General features: G+C 36.5%; 1 protein-coding gene across 10 annotated transcripts in view; it reads left to right on the top strand.

The window, feature by feature from the left end:
- Nucleotides 1-24091, top strand: part of ATRX (ATRX chromatin remodeler) — a 209824-nt gene that overhangs the window by 110407 nt on the left and 75326 nt on the right. For all 10 annotated transcript variants that reach the window (XM_020285095.2, XM_012755339.3, XM_012755333.3 and 7 more), the window contains 5 exons: nt 6639-6780; nt 8193-8302; nt 9180-9326; nt 9482-9659; nt 23197-23334. In XM_020285095.2, the coding sequence (XP_020140684.2) occupies nt 6639-6780; nt 8193-8302; nt 9180-9326; nt 9482-9659; nt 23197-23334 (715 nt within the window). The remainder of the gene's footprint in view (nt 1-6638; nt 6781-8192; nt 8303-9179; nt 9327-9481; nt 9660-23196; nt 23335-24091) is intronic.

Genomic DNA, 24091 nt, shown 5'->3' with positions numbered 1-24091 from the left:
TTTTCTCCCATGCTGTAGGTTGTCTGTTCACTCTGTTGATTGTTTCCTCTGCTGTGCGGAAGCTTTTAATTTAATCAAGCCCTATTTATTTATTTTTGTTGTTTCTGTATTTGCCTTTGGGAAAGGCAAATTCTAAATTCTTTGCCTAGGCCAATGTCTAGAAGAGTTTTCCCTATGTTTTCTTGTATAACTTTTATGATTTCATGCCTTACATTTAAGTCTTTCATCCATATTGAATTAATTTTTGTTATGGCAAGAGATAGTGGTCCTGTTTTATTTTTCTGCATGCACCTTTTATTGAATAGGGCTTACTTTCCCCAGTGTATATTGTTGTCTGCTTTGCCGAAGATGAGTTGGTTGTGGGTAGATGGTTTCATATATGGGTTCTTCATTCTGTTCCATTGGTCTGTGTCTCTACATTTATACCAGTACCATGCTATTTTGGTTACTGTAGCCTTGTAGTATAATTTGAAGTCTGGTAATGTGATGCCTCCAGTTTGATCTTTTTGCTTAATATTGCTTTGGCTATTTGAGCTCTTTTCTGGTTCCAAACGAAGCATAGAATTATTTTTTTCTGGATCTGTGAAATATTACTGTTGGTATCTGGATGGGGATTGCATTGAATCTGTAAGTCACTTCCGGTAGCATGGACATTTTAACAATGTTGATTCTACCAATCCATGAGCATGAGATGTTTTTCCATTTGTTTGTGTTATCCATGATTTCTTTCATCAGTGTCTCTTAGTTCTTGTAGAGATTTTTCACCTCCTTGGTTGAGTATATTCCTAAGTATTTTCTTTTCTTTTTAGTTATTGTGAATGATATTGAGTCTTTGATTTGACTCTCAGCTTGACTGTTATTAGTATGTAGAACTGCTACTGATTTGTATACATTGATTTTGCAACCTGAGACTTTGCTGAATTTATTTGTCAATTCTGAGTGTTTTTAGGATTTTCTAGATACAAGATCATATTGTCAGTGAAAAGTGATAGTTTGACTTCCTCTTTCTCACTTTGGATACCATTCATCTTTTTCTCTTGCCTCATTGCCCTGGCCTGGACTTCCAGTGCTATGTTGACTAGAAGTGGTGGCAGTGGCCTCCTTTGTCTTGTTCCAGTTCTTACAGGGAATGCTTTCAACTTTTCCCCATTCAGTATGATGTTGGGTACAGGTTTCTCATATATGGCTTTTATAATTTTGAACTATGTTCTGTCTGTGCCTAGTTTGTTGACGGTTTTTATCATGAAAGGTGCTGGATTTTATTAAATGCTTTGTCTACATCTATTGAAATGATTATATGGTCTTTGTTTTTGCCTCTGTTTATGTGGTGAATCACATTTATTGCACTATCCTTGCAATCCTGCGATGAAACTCACTTTATCATGGTGAATTATCTTTTTGATGTGATGTTGAATTCAGTTTGCTTGTATTTTGTTGAGGAATTTTGTGTCTATATTCATAAGGGATATCAATCTCTAGTTTTATTTGTTGTGTCCTTTTGTGGCTTTGGTATCAAGATGATACTGGCTTCATTGAATGGGTTAGGGAGGATTCCCTCCTTCTCAATGTTATGTAATAATTTCTGTAGGATAGGTTCTACTTCTTCTTTGTAGGTCTGTAGAATTTTGCTGTGAATCCAGTAGAATTTGGCCATGAATCTGTCTGGTCTGGGGTTTTTATCTTTTTGGGAAATTTTTCATTACTGCTTCATTCTCACTTCTAGTTATTGGTGTGTTCAAGATTTGTCTTTCTTCCTAATTTGAATCTTAGGAGGTTGTGTAATTCCAGGAATCTATTCATTTCCTCTATGTTTTCTAGTTAAAGTGTGTAGAAATTTTGATAGTATTTATGGATGATATTTTCCATTTCTGTGGTATCAGTTATGATATCTCCTTTTTCATTTCTGATTGAGCCTGTTTGGATCCTTTCTTTTCAATTTCTGGTCAAACTAGATAGAGGTCCAATTTTGTTTATCTTTTCAAAGAACCAGCTTTTTGTTTCATTGATCCTTTGTATTATTTTTTTATTTTCCATTTTATTTAGTTCTGTTCTGAGCTTCGTTATTTGATTTTTTAAAAATTTTTTTGTTTGTTTTTTGTTTTTTTGTTATCTTGGCTCTGTCCCCCAGACTAGAGTGCAGTGGCGTCATCATAGCTCTCTACAACCTCAAACTCCTGGGCTCATGTGATCCTTGTGCCTCAGCTTCCTAAGTAGCTGGGACTACAGGTGCATGTCACCACAACTAGCTAATCTTTCTAATTTTGTAGAAAAGCGATCTTGTTCTTAATCAGGCTGGTCTTGAACTCATGGCCTCAAGTGATCCTCCCACCTTGGCTTCCCAAAGAGCTAGGATTACAGACATGAACCACAATGCCTAGCGTGTTATTTCTTTTCTCCTGCTAGCTTTGGGTTTGGTTTGCTGTTCTTTTTCTAGTTCCTTGAGATGTGACACTAGGGTGTTAATTTTTGATCATTCTGTCTTCTTTATGTAGGCATTTAAGGCTATGAATTTTCCCCTTGTGACTGCTTTTACTGTATCCTATAGATTCCCATAGCTTGTGTCTTCTTTGTTGTTGAGTTTGAGCAATCTTTTGATTTCCATCTTAATTTCATCATTGACCCAAGGATTATTCAGCAGGTTAATTTCCATGACTTTGTGTAGATTTGAGTGTTTCTCTTGGAATTGATTTCTAGTTTTATTCCAGTGTGGTCTGAGAAGATAGATACATGGTATGATTGCAATTTTTTTGAATTTGCTGAGACACGTTTTGTCACCTAAGATATGATCAGTCTTGGAAAATTTCCCATGTGCTCATGAGAAGAATGTATATTCAGCAGATTTTGGGGAGAATGTTATGTAAATGTCTGTTAGGTCCATTTGTTCTAGAGTCCCATTTCAGTCCAGTGTTTCTGTATTGATTCTATGCTTCGGTGATCTGTCCAGTTCTGTCAGTGGGGGTATTGAAGTCCCTGAAATTATGATGCTACTATTTATCTCTTTGCTTAGATATAGTAAAATTTACTTTATGAATCTGGGAGCTCCTACATTATTTGCATATATATTTAGGATTGTTACATTTACTTGTTAAATTACTCCCTTTACCATTATAATGACCATCTTTTTTTTTACCATTGTTTATTTAAAGTCTGTTTTATCTGACATGAGAATGGCTGCACCTGCTCGCTTTTGTTTTACATTTGCATGGAATATTTTTTTCCATCCCTTCACCTTGATTCTCTGTGAGTCCTTTTGGGTTAGATGTGTTTTGTGGATACAGCAGATACTTTGGTTGTGTTTTTTCATTCATTTAGCCAGTCTGTCTTTTAACTGGGGCTTTCAGACTGTTCATGTTGAGTGTTAGTAATCATATGTAGGATACTGTTCTCTTCATTATGTTGGTTGAAACCTTATTGTTTTGTTTCCCCCCTTGTGCTGTTGTTTTTTAAGAGCTGTGAGCTTTAATTTTTGGTTGTTTTTACACTGATGGGTATCTGTTGTGTTGTTCCATGCACAATGCAGTTCTGAATATTTTCTGCAGGGCACTCTGGTAGTGACAAATTTCCTCAGTGTTTGTATGTATGGAAAAGTCTTTATTTCTCCATCATTTAGGCAACTATTTTTTGCAGGATACAAAATTTTTGGGTGGCAGTTGTTCTGTTTATGATCACTAAAAATGAGTCCCTGATCCTTTCTGGTTCATAAGGTCTCTGCTGAGAAGTCTACTGTTAGCCTGATGGGTGTTCCCTTATAGGTTATTTGTTGCTTTCGTCCTGCTGCTTGTAGAATTTTCTCCTTCATTTGACTTTGGCCAGGTTGATGACCACATGTCTTGGGGATGTCCTATTTGATATGATTCTTCTCAGTATTTGAAGACTGTCTTGTGTCTGGATATCTGCCTCTCTGGCAATACCAGGGGAATTTTCCTCAATACTTCCTTCAAATAGATTTTCCATGATTTTTGCTTTTTCTTGTTCTACCTCAGGGATACCTATAATTCGTATATTATTTCATTTGACATAGTCCCATATTTCTCTGAGTGATTGTTCATTATTTTTTATTTTCTTTTATGTATCTTTGAGTAACTGTTAGTTCACAAGCCTTGTCTTTAAACTCTGAGATTCTTTCTTCTCCTTGGTTTAGCCTATTGTTGAAGCTTTCTGCTGTATTTTGAAATTCCACAAATGACTCTTTTATTTCTTTATGTTCTTTTAGATTCTTTCTTATGTTACCTAGTTCTCTGGTGATTTTCTCATTGTTTTTGTGGATGTCCTGAAATATTTTTTTGGCTTCTTCTAGTTGGTTTTGAGCTGTCTCTTCACTTTTGTTCATCTTATTTGTCATTCATATTCTCAGTTCTATTTGTGACATTTCAATAATTTCCTTTTGGTTGGAGTCCATTGTTGTGGCTCCTTTGTGATCCCTTGGCGGTGTCAAACTGTATTGTTTTTCATGTTGCCAGAGTTCTTTTTCTGACTTTTTCTCATCTGAATCATCTTCTCCCAGCTGAGGACTGATAGGTTTGCAGTGCACCTGTTCTCTTTTGCTGGGAAGTCTCCTACTTAGAAGAAGGAGAGGTCCCCAGATGGTGCTTTTGTGTCTTACTCTGTTTTTTTTTTTTTTTTTTTTTTTTTAGACTTCTAAGTTCAGGTGAATGTGTCTTACTCTGGACGATTAACCTGGCAGGGGAGGGATGAGCACACTGAGAACCTGTAATGCAGCCGTTTGTTTTTGTCCTGTCCCCTGTGATTATCATAGTTCAAGTCAGTTCTGGATAAGCTTCGTGTGGTATAGTGGATTGTCCCCTAAGCCACTGTAGGAAGCTCGAGTTGGGGGCTGGGCGAGTCCTTCTCCATTGAATCTGATGTTGCTGGGGATTGCTCTGCCTGGATCTCTCCATGGATGTGACAGTGGCAGCTGGTCGAGGCTATCAAGGTGTGATCATGAGTGTCCGGGCTGTAGGCGTTTGCTTGAACTGGGTCCAGGCGTGATGGCAGCTCAAGGCTGGCAGGTCCATGACTGAGTGTTGGACCACAACACAGTGGCAAGTGGGAGACTTGAGGGCAGGGTTGTGGGCTGGATAGCAGCAAGGAGATTTGGAGCTGGGTCTAAGGGCCTGGTGGCAGCACTAGAGCCTCAGTGGTGGAGCCACGTTCCTTCAGCAGTGGAGGAGTCTCAGGCAGAGCTGAAGGGCCTAGCAATAGTGTTGGAGCCTCAGAGGGCAAAGTAGGGGGTGGGGGTGGAAGCTAGGCAGTGGGAGCCAGAGCTGCGTCTTCAAGGCAGGGCTGGAGCTGTGTGGGTGAGGCTGTGTCGTTGGATAGCAGCAAGGAACCATGGAGCTGGAGCTGTGTGGGGCTGTTGGCATTGTTGGGGGGGTAGTTCTCAGGGTTGGGTCTATAGTTGGGGCTCCAACCCAGGCTGCCAGGGATTTCCTCCTACCCAGGTCCTGCAGAGGCAGTCCCTGCAGGACTTCTTGGGTGGCATCTGTGATGCTTTTGCTGCTCAAATCCCCTCCCAGTCTTGCAGAATGAATTGCCCTGTCACCTTCTTCACTTTGATTGCTCCCGGCTTCTCTGGTGTTTTAAAATGCTCTTTCCAAGAAGGTCCATCTGTATGTGGGCATCCACCTGCAACTTTTCCTCTCCTTGAGAGAGGCATGCGTGTTGCTTCTTCTCCACCATCTTGCCCCTCCCTCACTATTTCTTGTATTAAAGTAGTATTTTATATTGGTTAAGAGCATTGACTGTGGAGGCCAGCTCTCTGGGTATAATCTTAGTGTTACAGTACTTAATAGTTATATGACCTTGTGCAGGTTGCTTAACTTCTCTATCCCTCAGGTTTTTTCAGCTGTAGAATAGTAATACTTGTACCTACCTTATACAGTTATTGAGTATAATATGTAATAGATGGGATAGGATAAGATAGCAAAAAATGTACAGGCATATACATACTTTTGGCCATGTATGTGGGTCTCATTAAGTGTTCTTTTAAATAAGGAACTATCCATAATTGTTTTCCTTTTGTAATTAGAAGGTATTTTATGTTCCTGTCATGGTTTTTGAGCTTGTGGTTCTGAAACCAGTGTTTCTAAATGTTTTTTCTCTTTAACAACATTCACAGTGTTTTTCATTAGGAGTCATGTTGACATCTTAAGTGGGGGAGTTCTCGTTTGAGAGTGTCTTTCACATTATATTTACCCTACCTTCCTCCTACCTTAAATACCAAATGTCATCAGTTGTGACAACCATAGATGATCTTGTACATTTTCAGTTGTCCTCTAGAAGAGTAGAACTATCCCTGGTTGGGAGCTGCATGTCTATTCAATTTTAATGGTGGTCACACAGATTAGTTTTTAGCACTTCTTTTTTCACAACTGTGACACATATGTGTTGAGATATCCACAGTGATAACCATTGAGCTAAATTACTGGCATTAACACAGTGATTTAAAGTCCTGTGGAGATTTTTGATTTTCATTTCCATGTAAATCAGGGCTCTATCCTGGCTTTATTGAACCAACATATTGGATGTGTGATGTGGTAGTAAATGTGTCTATAATTTGGAAAGTCTCCCTTGGTTAGACTGACTGTGGCTTCAAAGATTTCTATGAGCTTAACCATCAACAACTCCCTTTCTTATAGGTGATAGAAATTGAAGATGCTTCACCCACCAAATGTCCAATAACAACCAAGTTGGTTTTGGATGAAGATGAAGAAACCAAAGAACCTTTAGTGCAGGTTCATAGAAATATGGTTATCAAATTGAAACCCCATCAAGTAGATGGTAAGAAACTGTTAGATGATCAATAATTTTTAATTAAATTTTACCTGTAGTTGGGTGTGAGGCAGAACTTGTGCTCATATTCTGCTAAGCACTGGAGGTACATTGGTGAGTAAAAATACACAAACCTCTGCCCTTAGGAAACTTACCAACAAATGAGGAAAAGCAAAATGGGGTGATTGCAAACACAATGAATGGTATAAAAGGGGAAGAAAGTGATATTTACAGATGAGTATATATTACAGGTTGATTTCACCTAGTCTGGAGTAGTTGGCTAAGGGCAGGCAGGGGTAGGAAGAAGTACAGTTAGCTAAAAGCCTTCTTTAGGAAATGCTCTTGCTACATTTTTAGATGTTTTTAAATAATATTCTTACATTGATATTAGAAAGACACCAAACTATCCCTACCCTCTGCTTTGGTAGAGTAGAATCAGTAAGTCAGTTTTGAGTGTTTATGTGAATTAATTCATAAGGGAAGTTCTATAGTAACTACATCTTAGGTGCCTCACCCCCTTTCTGGCTCAGTCTTTACTATTGAATAAAGGGAGAAATGATAAATTATCTTTTAGGTTTTTTTTTTTCTTGATTGATTCAATAAATTTGAAGGTATATTTGATAGGAGGCTGGTTTCCTCTTCAGATAAAATTTCTGTCTGTCTGCCTGTCTGCCTGTCTGTCTGCCTGCCTGCCTGCCTGCCTGCCTGCCTGCCTGCCTGCCTGCCTGCCTGCCTGCCTATCTATCTATCTATCTATCTATCTATCTATCTATCTATCTATCTATCTATCTATCTATCTATCTAATACAGAGTCTCACTTTGTTGCCCAGGCTAGAGTGAATGCTGTGGCGTCAGCCTAGCTCACAGCAACCTCAAACTCCTGGGCTCAAGCAATCCTTCTGCCTCAGCCTCCCAAGTAGCTGGGGCTACAGGCATGCGGCACCATGCCCGGCTAATTTTTCCTATATATACATATTAGTTGGCCAATTAATTTCTTTCTATTCATAGTAGAGACGGGGTCTCGCTCTTGCTCAGGCTGGTTTCAAACTCCTGACCTCTAGCAATCCTCCCGCCTTGGCCTCCCAGAGTGCTAGGATTATAGGCGTGAGCTACCGTGCCCGGCCAAAATTTCTATTTTAGAGTATTCTTATATGTCTTTGACCCATGCCAGGGAATAGAGAATGTCTGCTTTGATAGCTTAGATAAGATGAACGAAGGAAAGTTACCCTGTTGTGTGTTTGTGTTCACTTATTTCTAGTTTACCTTAGTGGAAAAATCATCCCATTTACATTTAAGACGTTTTTTGGCTCTATGTTTTTAAACACTATTTCTTAGAAGTTTTAGTTGTTTGTGATGTGTTTATAGATGAAGGTTTTTAACTTGGACCTTTACATTTAATTTAATGAAGCTGTCATTTTTAGGTGTTCAGTTTATGTGGGATTGCTGCTGTGAGTCTGTGAAGAAAACAAAGAAATCTCCAGGTTCAGGATGCATTCTTGCTCACTGTATGGGCCTTGGTAAGACTTTACAGGTAAGAACTCAAGAATATGAAGGCATCCTGTTTTTGTGCATATATTAATATATATCGGATTCTACTATGTTTTAGGCACAGTTGTAGGAGCTGAAGATAAAGCACTGAACAAGAATAACAAGATCTCTCTTAAAGAAGCTTATATTCTAGTGGAGGAGAGAGCTGCTAATCAAATAAAATACGAAATATGTACTTTCAGAAAATAAGTGTTCAGGGAAGATACTGAGTTGGGGAAGGTGTAGGAGGTGATGTTTGAGTAGAGATCTTAATGAAGTGAGGCAGTGGGGGTTACAGGTATTGCCAACAAAAACTGTAAAGACTGAGGTGGGAAATTAACTTTATAATTTTTAACTGTCTATGATGTTACAGGAATGAGAAAGTAAAATTTTTTTCACTGTTAAAATTGTATTTCTAAATGGCCAGAGTTGTACCAGAGATGTTAGATTAGTGAGTACATATATAGTTTTAAACCGTAAGGTAATTATCATAGATTCAGTGAGTCAGAACATGTTCAAATGGAAAAGTTTTGTATAACACAATTCTTTTTTAAATGGGCAGTGGTATTTTCTGAAAGGCTGTAGGGACAGTCTGTGGAGACCAGGGACTTAGTAGCTGTTTTAGTGTGGTGACGTATCATTCATGTTGATCTTAGAATCATGAAGATTTTAACATTGGAAGGGCATTATATATCATCTAGTTAAGCTTTGTCATTTTACTATGCTATCTCTTTCCCTATAATTTGTCTCATTTGGAAATTATGACTTTTTGGTTGGTTTTTTATTGTTTAAAGCAAAACAAAGCTGTTAAGATGTAAGAGTGCTTAATTTATTTTTTGTGGATATTTAAATGAAGGTGGCAACTTAATCTCTTTTTATAGGTGGTAAGTTTTCTTCATACAGTTCTTTTGTGTGACAAATTGGATTTCAGCACAGCTTTAGTGGTTTGTCCTCTTAATACTGCTTTGAACTGGATGAATGAATTTGAGAAGTGGCAAGAGGGATTAAAAGATGATGAGAAGCTTGAGGTATCATATTTTAAATATTTTCTGTTAAAATAATTGTATGGAATTAATATAGTAAAAAAGATTTTTAATTACCAATACTGTGTGTTTAAGTAGGAATATTTAGTACTCATATATTTTTAATAGCTACTTTTAAAAATCCTTATTTTCCCACCAAGGTCTCTGAATTAGCAACTGTGAAACGTCCACAAGAGAGAAGCTACATGCTGCAGAGGTGGCAAGAAGATGGTGGTGTTATGATCATAGGCTATGAGATGTACAGAAATCTTGCTCAAGGAAGGAATGTGAAGAGTCGGAAACTTAAAGAGATATTTAACAAAGCTTTGGTTGATCCTGGTAAGGTATTAACAGGCACTGACATAAAGAAGTAAATTGAATTAAAAATGTGTTTATATTTTATTTAACAAATAAATACTAATTCAGCAACTACGGAGTAGCTGGTCTTTGTTTTGTTCATCCTTCAGGGTTTTGCCTTTTTAAAATTCTTAGTATTTCGGTAAGATAAAATCACTTTTAATGTTGCCAGCTGTTCAGAATTTATTTACTGAGTCTAGAAGTGTTTGGGGTTTTCAGGGGATACCTTGTAAACAATTAAAAATACACCAGATGCCTGTGTCATAATTGAAGATTCTTCTAACATTATAAATATTAGATGATAAGAAGTCTGTTCATACTCTGAAAACAGTTCTTAAGTCTCTTTCTAACTTGATGTCATTAGAAGAATTGCTGCTTGCTTATCTCTTGTCCTTTTAAGGGCCATCATTATGATTAATATTTGCAATACTGTCAATTCTTACATGACAGTAATCTGATGTGAAAGCCAAGTATTTGATTATTATTTGCCATTTGGAAAAGCAACAATTGTACTATCTATAAAACTAAAATTACTTTTTTAAATTTGAGATTGTTGTGTGTACAAATTTTTTCTTCAAATGCTATCTTGTCATATATTACTTCAAGACACTATTGAGGCTTTATACCAAAGTAACTTTTTGCTATTATAAAGTTAAGCCCTAAAAGTAAGTTTATCTTTTTCTTATGATTAAAGTAAACTAACCTTATGGTTAGTTTATTGTTGGAGAACTATAAGCTAGTGACTGGCATCATTGCAGTAGAGTTTTTATAAGGTTTCCTTATAAAACAACTGAAACAACTGAAAATAATTTCAGGTGCTTAGTATAGTTATTTTTTCATGAGGAAATGAAGAAAAAAAGAAATTAAAGCTCTTAACATGAAGGGTACCTTTATCATTTATCATTTAGTGACATTTTAGAAAATGTTTTATTTTGGAATAATTTTCTTTCTTCTCCTTTATTCTCCTTCCCCTTCCTCTTTCCCCTTCCCCTTTTCCCTTCCCCTTTCCTTCCCTTCCCTTTCCTGATAGAGTCCTGCTCTGTCACCCTGGGTAGAGTGTAGTGGTGTCGTCATAGTTCACTGTAACCTCAAACTCTTAGGCTCAAGTGATCCTCCAGTTTCAACCTCCTGAGTAGCTGGGACAACAGGCATGTGCCACTATGCCTGACTAATTTTTCTATTTTTGATAGAGACAGGGTCTCACTCTTACTCAGGCTGGTCTCGAATTCCTGAGCTCAAGCAGTCCTCCCTCCCTGGCCTCCCAGAGTGGTAGGATTACATGCGTGAGCCACCACGCCTGGCCTATTTTGGAATAATTTTGTGTTTACAAAAAGTTGAAAAAATAGCATAGAAAGTTCCCATATACTCTGCAACTGTAACCAGTTCACTCTGTTTTGTTTTGTTTATTTATTTATTTATTTATTTTGAGACAGAGTCTCACTGTGATGCCTGGGCTACAGTGCTATCATCAGCCTAGCTCACAGCAACCTCAAACTCCTGGGCTCAAGCGATCCTCCTGCCTCAGCCTCCAGCATGTGCTACTATGCTCAGCTAATTTATATGCATATATTTTTAGTTGTACAGCTAATTTCTCTATATTTTTAGTAGGGACGGAGTCTCGCTCTTGTTCAGGCTGGTCTCGAACTTCTGACCTTGAGCGATCCACCCACCTTGGCCTCCCAGAGTGCTAGGATTACAGGTGTGAGCCATCATGCCCGGCCTATTTTTTGATTTTTTTGAGATGGAGTCTCACTTTGTTGCCCTAGGTAGAGTACAGTGGCATCATCACGGCTCACCACAACCTCAAACTCCTAGGCCCAAGCGAGCCTCCTGCCTCAGCCTCCCAAGTAGCTGGGAATACTGGCATACATCATCATGCCCGGCTAATTTTTTTCTATTTTTGGTAGACACAAGGTCTTGCTGTTGCTCAGGCTGGTCTTGAACTCCTGAGCTCAAGTTGTTCTCCCCACTCAGCCTCCCAAAGTGCTAGGCTTGCAGGTGTGAGCCACCGCGCCCGATCACTTCCCTCATTGTTAACATCTTGTGTTGCCATGGTAGATTTGTCAAAATTATAAGAAATTGACACATTGTTGGCTTGTTATTATTAACTAAACTCCACACTTTATCTGGATTTCACCAGTTTTTCCATCCAGAGGACCACGTTACATTTACCTGTCACATCTGCAGTGTCTTCTGGTATGTGACTGTTTCCTCAGGCTTTAGTTTTCGTCATCTCATCTGTCTTCAGGAGTCCTGTCTAGGTAGATATCCTGTGGAGTATTCACTAATTTGAATTTATAGTTTTTCTTGTGATTAGAATGATGTTATTGGTTTTGAAAGAATATACCAGAGGTGAAGTATCCTTTTTGTCACATATCAGGGAGTACATCATATCCACATGGCATCACGGGTGATGTTCACTTTCATCACTTGGTTAAGATAGTGTTTGCCAGGTTTCTGTCCTATAGAGTTGTTATTTTTACCTGTCCCTACTCTGTTCATTGGAAGCCAGTCACTAAATCAAGCCTACTCTAATGGGAGGAGGGCAGAAATTAAGCTCCATCTCCTAAAGTGGGCAGTATCTACACATAATATTTGAATTTTTTCTTTAAGAAAGATGTATCCTTCATACCCATTTATTCAGTCATTGATTTATATCAATATAGACTCATCTAGTTTTAGTTTATATGTTAGGCTATAATACTGTGTTATTTATTTTATTCCTCAAATTATTTCACTTTCGCCATAGGGAGCTCTTTTTAGTTTAGTTCCTGTAACCTTTTGCTATCCCCCTACCCCATCCTTTTGGGTTTTGAGCACTTCATTACTTTCTGGTACTATAAGATGCTCCAGGTTCATGTTTTATTTTCCTGGCCCCAGAATCAGCCATTTCTCCAAGATGCCATGGTTCTTTTTATAGAAAATGGCATTTACCAACCATGATATGGGCACCGGGTGTGTTTGTTGTTACTGAAGTGTCATTGCTACTAGGTCCTCTCAGTAGACAGAGCTCCATGATGTGTGTATATGTATTAATCCACATATATGTGTGTATGTATATATTAAACTAAATATGATTTGATAATGGTGTCTTCAAGTCCAATCCAGTACCATTGGGTTCATTTAGCTGCCTTTTTTAAAATTAATCTGTAACTTGCCATTCGAACAATGAGGATCCTGGCTCCCACCATCCATTTACTTATTTGTTCCTCCTCATTATACATGTAAAGTAGTTTCAGAATTGTCCATCCATACCTACATGAGAAACAAATTTACCAACTAGAATACAATGTTTTTGTATGATTCCTTTTATCTGTGGCTTTATAATTTCTAGTTAAAATATCATTTTCCAAAGTTACACAGGTCAGTTCCTATTAATATATTTTATTGTTTACATATATTAAGTTTATTCTTTTCAATGCAGCATTTAGTGGGTTTTGACAAATGAATAGAGTTAATCTTTTTATAACCTTTTATAGTCTTTTTATAACCTTTATTTCTTTACTATAATTGGATTTTTTGTTTCATAAAATAACTAGTTTAGTTATTAATAGTTACTTTAATTCATTTTAATCATTCTAAGTATTTGTTAAATCATTCTAAGCATTGTTCATAGTGGTAACCTGTTAGTCTACAGTTTCCCACATATAATTTAATAGTTAGAATTTTTAAAAATTGTGAAATGCATATAATATGAAAATTCACCGTTTAACCATTTTAAAGTGTACAATTCAGTGGCATTTAGTATATTCACAGTGTTGTGTAACCATCACAACTATTCCATTGAATTATGGAACATTTTCATAACCTTGCAAAGAAATCCTGTATGTATAAGTAAGTCTCTCTAAATGGTTATTCCCCCATCCTATGGTAACTACTAACCTATTTTCTGTCCCTATGGACTGGCTTCTTCTGAATGTTAATTAAAATATTTATGGACATTTCATAAAGGCAGGTACAATATCTGTCTTCTTTCACTTAGCTTAATGTTTTCAAGGTGGATCCACATTGTAGCATGTATCAGTACTTTATTCCTTCTCACGACAAAATATTCCATTGTGTGGATAATATCCGCATTTTGTTTATCTGTTCATCAGTTGATGCACATTTGGGTAGATTCCACTTTTTTTGGCTGTTGTCAATGATATTGCTGTGAACATTTATGTACAAGTTTTACTTGAGCATCTGTTTTATGGTTCTTTTATGTATATACTCAGGAATGGAATTGCTGGGTCACATGGTAACTCCAAGTTTAACCTTTTGAGAAATGCCACTTTTCTACACTGGCTGCACCATTTGATCTTCTTACTGGCAGTGTAAGAACGTTCACATTTTTCCACATCTATGCCAACACTTGTTATTATCAACATCCTAGTATGTGTGAAGTAGTGTCTCATTGTGGTTTTGATTTATGTTTCCCTAATTTCTAATGGTGTCAAGCATTTTTCATGTGCTTGTTGGCTATGTGTTTATCTTCTATTTTTTTATTATTTCATTAGACTTAGTGAGTACAAGTGAAGTTTTGTTACATGGATGTGTTGTATAGTGAAGTCTGGGCTTTTAGTTTACCATCCTCTGTATGGTACCCAATAGGTAATTTTTCATCCCTCACCCCTTTCCAACTCTACCCCCTTTTGAGTCTCCAGTGTCCATTATTCCCCTCTGTATGACCCATTGCTTAGCTCCCACTTACAAGTGAGAACATGCAGTATTTGATTTACTGTTCCTGAGTTACTTTACTTAGGATAACGGCCTCTAGTTCCATCCAAGTAGCTGCAAAGGACATTTCATTCTTTTTTATGGCTGAGTAGTATTCCATGGTGTGTGTATGTGTCTGTGCACGCACACACACACACCATATTTTGTTTATGCACTGATTAATTGATGGGTACTTAGGTTGATTTCATATCTTTGTGATTGTGAATTATGCTGCAATAAACATAAGAGTGCAGGTATCAAATCCACAGCTCAGCAGGCAGTAGTGGGACCTGCTCAGGTCCCACTGCCCTGACCTGGCGGCTCTCCCTCCAGAGTCTGGCCAAGGGCAGCAGGCCATACCAGCTAGGCCAGTCCCAAGCAGTCTGCATTCAGGTGGAGAAGCCGCCACAGGCCATAAGCCTCCTTATCTAGGACAGAAACCGACAAGCCTTTCCTCCTTCATTTTAGAAACCCAAATCTCTGGCACACCCTTCCCGTGTTCCTATGAAGGGAGGGGTGCCCTGCTCAGGTGTGATCCCACACTACACTCTTTTCTCAGTTCTGACTGGGGGGGCTCCTTCCTCACCTGAGATCAGATTGCAAATCTTCTCCCCATATCCTTCATCAATGTGTTTGGGTCCTGGGTGGACAGGATCAGGTGAGCGGGCCTTTCCTCAGGCCCCTGAATTTAAGTGCTGTGATAGGGAATGGTGGGCTGGTCCCGGACTTCCTGTGGAACACTCAGGCAGTCAGCAGGGTAGTTGTGCTGCGGACCGACTACCAGTATGGGCATGCTCTTCTCTGTGGAGCAGCTAGGTGGGCAGCTCTGGAGGAAAGCCAAAAGGTGTGAGGTTTGTGGTCTGACTACTCCTCAGTTCCATAGCTGCCTACAGCTGCAGTGGCAGAACTTGTCTTTGGGATGCGTGAGAGTGCCCAGGTTGCTGTCTCCCTCTCTGGGCAGGGCTCCCAGAATGGCTCTGCACTGCAGGTGCCCTGAGTTCCGAAGTCTGTGGAAATGCATGTAAATTTGAGCAGTGCCTATGTGTGATCTCCAAGCAGCTCCCTGTGCCAGTTGGGAGGCCTGTGGCGGCTGAGGAGCTCTCTTCCGTAGCTAAAATTGTAAAAGTCTCCAATGGGAGTATGGGCCGCAAGAGTCTCCCACTTATCCCTTCCCTGGGTCTAGGTGTGGTGACCACTCAAGGCTCTCAGCAACCCCAAGCAGGCAGCTCCATTTCCCTTTCCTTCACCCTGGGTGTCTCCTGTTACCTCTCTGTTACGTTCAAGTGTTCTTTCCCAAATGATCTATCTGAAGTGTGGGTATCTAATTGATACCTTGATTCTTCTCCAAGGAAGAGGTGCACACCAGTTGGCTCTAGTTAGCCATCTTGCCATCCATGTTTATCATCTTTGGAGAAATGTCTCTTCAAGTCTTTTGCCCATTTTGTAATTGGGTTATTTTTCTTTTTATTATTGAGTTATAAGAGTTCTTTGTATTGTCTGGATACTGTACCTATAACACACACACACACACACACACACACACACACACACAATTTGCAACTATTTCCTCCCATTCTGTGAGTTGTCTGTTTACTTTCTTTATATCATACTTTTATGCACACATTTTAAAATTCTGATTACGTTCAATTCATCTAATTTTTCTTTTGTTGCTTGTGTATTTAGTGTACATTGAAGAATTCATTGCCTAATCCAAGGTCATAAATGTTTGTGCCTGTTTTCTTTTACAATGTTTTATAGTTTTAACTTTTACATTTTTGTCTATGGTCCATTTTGAGTTAATTTTTTTGTATGGCATGAGGTAAGTGTTCAACTTCATTTTTTCCAGTTTGATATCCAGTTGTCCTAGCACCATTTGGAAAGACTATTCTTTCTCCATCAATGGGTCTTGATATTCTTATTGAAAACAAATTGACCATAGATGTATATAGTTGTTTCTGGGCTCTCAGTTCTATTCTATTGGTCTATTAATATATGTCTGTCCTTATGCCAGTATGACACTTTTAATTACTGTGGCCTTGTAGTAAATTTTGAAATCAGGAAGTGGTGAGTCTTATAACTTTATTTTTCTTTCTCAAGATATTTTGCTATTTGAGGTCCCTTGCAATTTCATATGAATTTGAGGATTGGCTTACATATTTCCACCAGTAAGCCAGCTGGGATTTGTTAGAGATTGCATTGAATCTGTAGATCAATTTGGGGAATAGTGCTGACTTAACAATATTAAATATTCCCATCCATGAACATGCAGTGTCTTTCCATTTATTTAGGTCTTTAATTTCTTTCAGTAATGTTTGTAGTTTTGTTGGTTTTTTTTTTTTTTTTTTTTTTTGAGTAAGAGTCTCACTCTGTTGCCTGGGCTAGAGTGCTGTGACGTTAGCCTAGCTCACACCAACCTCAAACTCCAGGGCTCAAGCAATCCTCCTGCCTCAGCCTTCTTTTTTTTTTTTTTTTTTTTTTTGAGACAGAGTCTCACTTTGTTGTCCAGGCTAGAGTGAGTGCCGTGGCGTCAGCCTAGCTCACAGCAACCTCAAACTCCTGGGCTCAAGCGATCCTCCTGCCTCAGCCTCCCGAGTAGCTGGGACTACAGGCATGCGCCACCATGCCCGGCTAATTTTTTTATATATATATCAGTTGGCCAATTAATTTCTTTCTATTTATAGTAGAGACAGGGTCTCGCTCTTGCTCAGGCTGGTTTTGAACTCCTGACCTTTGAGCAATCCGCCCGCCTCGGCCTCCCAAGAGCTAGGATTACAGGCGTGAGCCACAGCGCCCGGCCTCAGCCTTCTGAGTAGCTTGAACTACAAGTGTAAGCCACCATGCCCAGCTAATTTTTTTTATATATATATTTTTAGTTTTCCAGCTAATTTCTTTCTAATTCTTTCTTTCTTTCTTTCTTTCTTTCTTTCTTTCTTTCTTTCTTTCTTTCTTTCTTTCTTTCTTTCTTTCTTTCTTTCTTTCTTTCTTTCTCTCTCTCTCTCTCTCTCTCTCTCTCTCTCTCTCTCTCTCTCTCTCTCTCTCTCTCTCTCTCTCTTTCTTTCTTTCTTTCTTTCTTTCTTTCTTTTCTTCTTTCTTTTCTTCTTTCTTTCTTTTTTTTTTTGGTGGAGACGGGGTCTTGCTCTTACTTAGGCTGATCTCGAACACCTGAGCTCAAATGATCCACCTGCCTCGGCCTCCCAGAGTGCTAGGATTATTGGCATGAACCACCACACCCGGCCATGTTTGTAGTTTATAGTGTACAAGTCTTGCACTTCTTTTCTTAAATTTATTCATAACTATTCATTTTGAGTCTATCATAAATAAAATTGTTTTAATTTCATTTTCAGATTGTTCATTGTAAGTGTATAGAAATACAACAGATTTTTGTATATTGATCTTGTATTATGCAACATTGCTGAGTCCATTTATAAGTTCTAATATTTTTTGTTTGTGTTATATATTATTTAGAGTTTTATGTTGAAAAGATCATGTCATCTGTGAGTAGAGAGAGTTTTACTTCTTCCTTTTCGATCCAGATGTCTTTTATTTCTTTTTCTTACCTAATCGTGCTTCCTATAACTTTCTGTACAATGTTGAATATGAGTTGAGAGAGCAATTGTCTTGTTCCTGCTCTCAGGGAAAGCTTTCATTCTTTTACCTTTAAGTATGATGTTAGCTGTGGGTTTCTAATAGATGTATTTTATTAGGTTGAATAAGTTCTGCATTGAGTTTTATTTCTTGTTTTTTTGTTGTTGTTGTTAATTTTTAAAATAAATACTCCGGTTACCCTTGTTAGAACCTAAGCAGGGCTTTGGTCTCTCCATTAGGTTTTATTGGAAGTTCATTGTGAAACTAAGTATATAGGAGGATTGGAGATAGCTGGTTCGCTGTATCTGGAAAACTATCTGCACTGCAGCAAGAATCTCATAATATCCATCATGTGTAGCACAGTAAAAAGAATATTCTTAAAACTGTAATAAGCTTCAGGATGTAGTGGTAGTAATAACTTTTAGATATAATTTTCTTTGCCACATAAGTCTAAAGTGTCAGGGTCTGTTAAGTATTTCTGAATTTATTAGAAGGGATCTGATAAGCATAACACTCAGTTTTCCACTACTGTTTAACTTTTTCCCAATTTGTCTTCTCTGATTTGGGCAAATTGGTAGTAGTGAAGAATCATATAGATGGCAGCTGAGTATGTGAAATCCAGTGTAATGTAGAAGAAAAATCTGAATTGAAGTTGAGGATAGAAGCAAAGTATCATAAAGAGACAGTTTTGAGTATGAGACTCTTAAAGATGAGGTGATATCATCAACTGGGAAAATTGGCTATTAGGTCAGAAGCCTGGAAAATTGGGAGCATGTATTAAGATTGGAAACAGTGTTTAGAGCTGACCAGAGATGTTAAGTCATAATAATCACCCCAAACCTTAGTGGCTTAAAGTGACAATAAATAGTCATTTTTTTTTCTCTCTCCTGGTTTGAGTGGTTCAGGGATTTTGAACAGGCTTATATGGACAGTTCCAGACATTTCATCAAGTTTTCTCCCAAATATATTTATGATTTTAAAAAATTCACCAATAGGTGGCAATGTAAGATACTTGAAAAGAACTTATATTTAAATATAATAGTAACAAAACCTTTATTTGGCCTTTCTTCCATAACCTATCAGTTATCCTGAGGCATCTTTTTCTATTTAATGTACTTATGTTGATCTGGCGAAGTTTTCTAATTCACATTACTGTTTATAGAGGGATGTTCCAAGATTTTTAGCTTCAGAGGACATAATCAGTTCACATGTATACATGTGTGTGTGCATGAGCTCACATTAATTCAAGGTACTATTTGATTTAAGCAGTAAGACAGATCTATGTAAATTTATAAAACAATGACAGATTTTCCCTAGTGTATTGAACCATCTTAAGTTAGCAGATTCTTTCAGTCAGGCTTTAATTTTTGAACAGAAGAAATTTTCTTCAAACCTTTCTGTGAATCCCTTTTCTTCTGCTCTCCAGAGCTTCACAGCTGCCATTCTCCTTGTAGTTTCTATAAAATTATTTCTAACTATAGATATTTTCAAACCTACTACCTCATACATATATTATTGTTTGGGAATGAAGTTTTCCACAAAATATATTTACTAGTTAACTAAAACTTACTCCTTTTTAACATTAACAATTTTTATTTAAAATTTTTTTTAATGTTCAAAAATGTTATATACACTGCTACCTTAGTTAAATATTAACAATATGAATACCATCATTTGACTTTTTTGTTGACTCAGGGTTGTTACCAAGCATATTTGCTTTTCTTCTTTCTTTTTACTTCTTGTTCCTCAGATATTCTTACTAAAGATAGGGCTTCTTCTCTCACCCTCTATTACCATGCTAACAAATAGGTCTCTCTTATGTCAAAGAGATTACAAAAATAATGCATATTCTTAAGCAGAATACAAACAGAAGAAAAAGGTGTATACTGAAAAGTAAGAGTTTCTTTCTCTTTGTCCCACTGTTGTTTCATATATATTCTTCTATATTAGAATGTTGAAGGGATCCTTCAAAGCCACCCTCAGATTCAGTAATTCACAATAAGAGCTCACAGAACTCAGAAAAGCCATCATACTCAAGGTTATGGTTTGTTACAGCAAAAGGATACAAATTAAAATCAGCAACAGGAAAAGGCATATAGAGCAGGGCCCAGGAGAGTTCCAGGCATGATCTTCCAGGAGAATCATTCAGAGAGTGCTTACTTCTCCCAGCAATGATTTGTTCTTGGAGTATTGCCAACCAGGCATGCTCACCTGAGCCTCTAGAGTTTGGGCTTGATCATGTAGATAAGGTTGACTACCCATGTGACATGTGGCTGATCTTAGTCTCTAGTTCCTCCAGTGGTCAGATGCCACATATCCCAAGGCCCCCTACCATAAATCATATTATTAGGACAGTCCATCTGGCATGTTCCTAGGCCTCCAGGTAAACAAAGACACACTTACCAGGCAGGACATTCCAAGAGTTTTAGAGGTACCTCCTAGGATCTGGAGGCAAAGTTCAAACCTTTCTTTGGGCAAGGATAATCCTTTACTGTACATACATGCATATATGTATACATAGATAAAATCACCCTATTTGAGGTGGTTTAAAAACAAATGGGATCACAATATAGATAACTATTCTGCAGCTTGCTTTCTTTTTATTTAATAATATATTTGGCATATCTTTCAAGGTTTGTACATAGAGAAATATATCAACATACATGACTAATTTTAACTCTGCAACTTATACTGTAGTTTAACCTGTTAGCAGACTCCCATATTTTTTTTTCTATTTCTATGTAAAATGTCGTTTGTATTTTGATAAAGATTGCATTGAATCTGAGGATTGCTTTGGGTTATGGGGACATTTTAACAATATTAATTCTTCTCCATGAACATAGGATATATTTCCATTTATTTATGTCCTCTTCACTTTTATTAATATTTATAGTTTTCATTGTAGAGAACTTTCACCTTCTTGGTTTATTCCTTGATATTTTTGTAGGTGTTGCAAATAGAATTGCTTTTTGATTTCTTTTTCAGATAATGTGATATTGGCATATTGCTCTGCCTTTACTAAGAAACTGTGAAAGGTTTTTCTTTACCTTCTAAGTAATTGACCTAGAAACCAATGATTATTTTATCAAGATCATCTCCTGCATTTCATGTATTTTTTTCAGGTGTTTGATTTCTTTAAAACTGAGTTCTCTCTATTAAAAGAGTTAAGACTTTTTGTACAACTGTATTGTACATATGGCTATATGGCTTTCCCTATTTGCCTTTGAAATCTTTTAATTATCACTGTAGTTAAATAAATATTATTCCACAGTTATCTGTAATCTTACTTTAATCAGGTGTCTTAAACTCATTGAGATTTTTGGCAGCTTTCCAAAATCAAATTTTAAATTAAGATTTTTTTTATTTCATAATAACTTTGGGAGTTTTCAGATGTGCTCCTTGAATATCATAAAATAATATCTTTTTACTTATAAAATGAAAGATGTTAAACTAATTATCTTTGTTAGGTATGTTAAATTGTTTGGGAAGCTTGTCAAGTAATAAATGATGTTGAGCTTTCTTTAAATCATATGGGTGTGTTATTAATATGTGTTTCAGGAATTATATAAAATTCCTATTAGAAATCTGATAGTCCTGGTATAACACTATCAGTCTTAATTCTAGTTATCTTCAAATTTGTATGTTACAGAAATAATGAAATTTCTTTGTCAGTTGCATTGTGTTAACTCTCATGATATCTTTATCCATGCTCATTTTAATTCTTGTCATTCATAACGAATTATTTTACTCTAATATTTTTTCCTGAAAACTGTTGTCAACAACTGTAAACCTAAAATGTTTTGTCTTTGAAGAGATTCATGGAAAGAACTCTGACAAGTACAGTTGTTTGGTAACTTTAAGATCATACCTTTGAACTGGGTAAGAATTCCCAGAACTCTAATGAAGAAACTGGTTAGTTTATAAAACTGCTAACCCAACATCAAGCAGAACAGGAATTTACTGAATACCAAGTAAATCTGTTGGCAAATTTTCATGCTAAGTCAGCTAGTACTGAAATTGTTAAATATGCAGTTTGAATGAACTTAAAACTGATACAAGTCAAGTTACCTATGATAACCTATAAATAGTGCTATAAACCTGAAAAAATGATTTTGGTTATAAAAGAAATCATATATAATCTTTTAATACAAAGCTAGATACAGATTTTTATTTTAGAAAACATATTAGTAATTTAAAAATATTTTTTACTACTTTTGTAACCCCATCTGAATACTGAATAACAATTGTATTATTTGATCTGTCATACTGAAGCAGTTACTTTAGAGGTCATGGAGATGAATTTTCTCTAATGCTTAACAGATGTGGGGTAGGGGTGAGGGGGGAGTTTGACAGCTGCTCTTGTTGAAATCAACATTTAAGTAATATGTGTGTGTATGTTAACCAAGCAAATTGTGTATGTAGGATGCTTTAGCAAATAACATATATGTTATTTAAAAATGAATAAGTGTTTAGTATTTCTTTTGAAAGAATCATTCTCAGCTGTGAGATCTTTTATAGCTAGAAAGGTGTTCTCCCCACCGCCCATACCCATGTGGTAACCACTTTAGCTTTCCTTTATCAGTTAAATTTTTCTTAACAGTGGGTATTAGTTATTTGTAATAAGTTAAGTGGGAAACATTACATGGTCTACTATGATTTATATATTATTTCTTAAAGTAGAACTTTTGTTTTTTTAAACTTAATTTAATTTCATTTTTTAAATTCAGGATATGGGGGTACAAACATTTTGGTTATATGAAATATATTAAAATAGAACTTTTGAGATTTGTCTGTGTGTATATATATAAATTGCTCTTAGTGTTTGCCAATAGTTTTAATTTGATATGCTAATGCTGAAATATCTTTATAGACTTTTAAATTTTAAAAGGCTTTTGTTTTTTTAAAATACTCCAAATCTGTTGGGGGGATCTTTTTCCTTCTCATGGTTATTTTTATTCTTGCCTATTTTTGTATATTCATTCTAGAGGACCTAAAGGACCACCTATAGTAGTACTTTAGTGCTCTATAGTTGGGACATAATTAATAATAATTAGTGCCATAGTCACTAAAGATAGCAGCAGATAAACATAAATTATTCTTATAATGACATTGTTTTATCTTCCTACAAGACCAGTACTTTAAAACGATTAACTTTATTTACTTAAGTGGATCACATTTTCAGTTTTATTTATTTTGTTATATTTTAATTCAGTGTTGTTTTTCTACATTTTTATAGGTCCTGACTTTGTCGTTTGTGATGAAGGCCATATTCTAAAAAATGAAGCATCTGCTGTTTCAAAAGCTATGAATTCTATACGATCAAGGAGGAGGATTATTTTAACAGGAACACCACTTCAGAATAACCTAATTGAGTGTGAGTTAATATCTATGATTATGCTGTAGAGTATTGGTATTGCCTCGGATATATTTTTGCCTTTTTGCCTTTCTGTTGTTTAGTCCCTGACTGTGATCTACATTGATCCATCTTAGTCTACTATGAAAGAATACCATACTTTTCAAGTGAGATGTTTCGTAAATATGAGTGGTAAACACAGTGAAGAGTTGTGCCATTTTGAGTGTTCACATATAAATATGAAATTTGAAATATTTCAAAAGTATCAGAAGTGATTATTTAAAAAGTACATATGAATATATTGTTACTCAGGAGATATTGTAAGGACATGTATCCAGCTTTGGAGGAGGTACTGTTAAGAAATTTAAAAAATGCTAAATATGAACATTTCAGGAAGATGGAAATGGGAGAAGTGCTGTCCTGAATCCATGGTAGGATAGTTTGCTGAGGCAGAGGACAGATAATATGAACCCAAGGAAGTGATTTGTAAATTTCCCTTATTTTCATATGTATGTGGTGACACTAAAGAAGGGAACATGAGATTATTCAGCATCTAACAAATTAAAAATTTCCCTTTATAATCTCCTACTTTTTTCTTTATTCTATTGTAAAGGCTTTTTATTATTTTTATGTTTGTTACAGTCCATTAGTATATTTGTTATAACTTAACTGTTTTCTATTTTTTTATTTATAATACTGGTTGTTATTTCACTTTAGTCTGTATTTCATGTTTGTTTGAGACAGCGTCTCACACTGTTGCCTGGGTTAGAGTGTAGTG

This window comes from Microcebus murinus, chromosome X (assembly GCF_040939455.1).
Source record: "Microcebus murinus isolate Inina chromosome X, M.murinus_Inina_mat1.0, whole genome shotgun sequence".
Taxonomy (NCBI): Eukaryota; Metazoa; Chordata; class Mammalia; order Primates; family Cheirogaleidae; genus Microcebus; species Microcebus murinus.
This window is presented reverse-complemented; position numbering and strand designations above follow the sequence as displayed.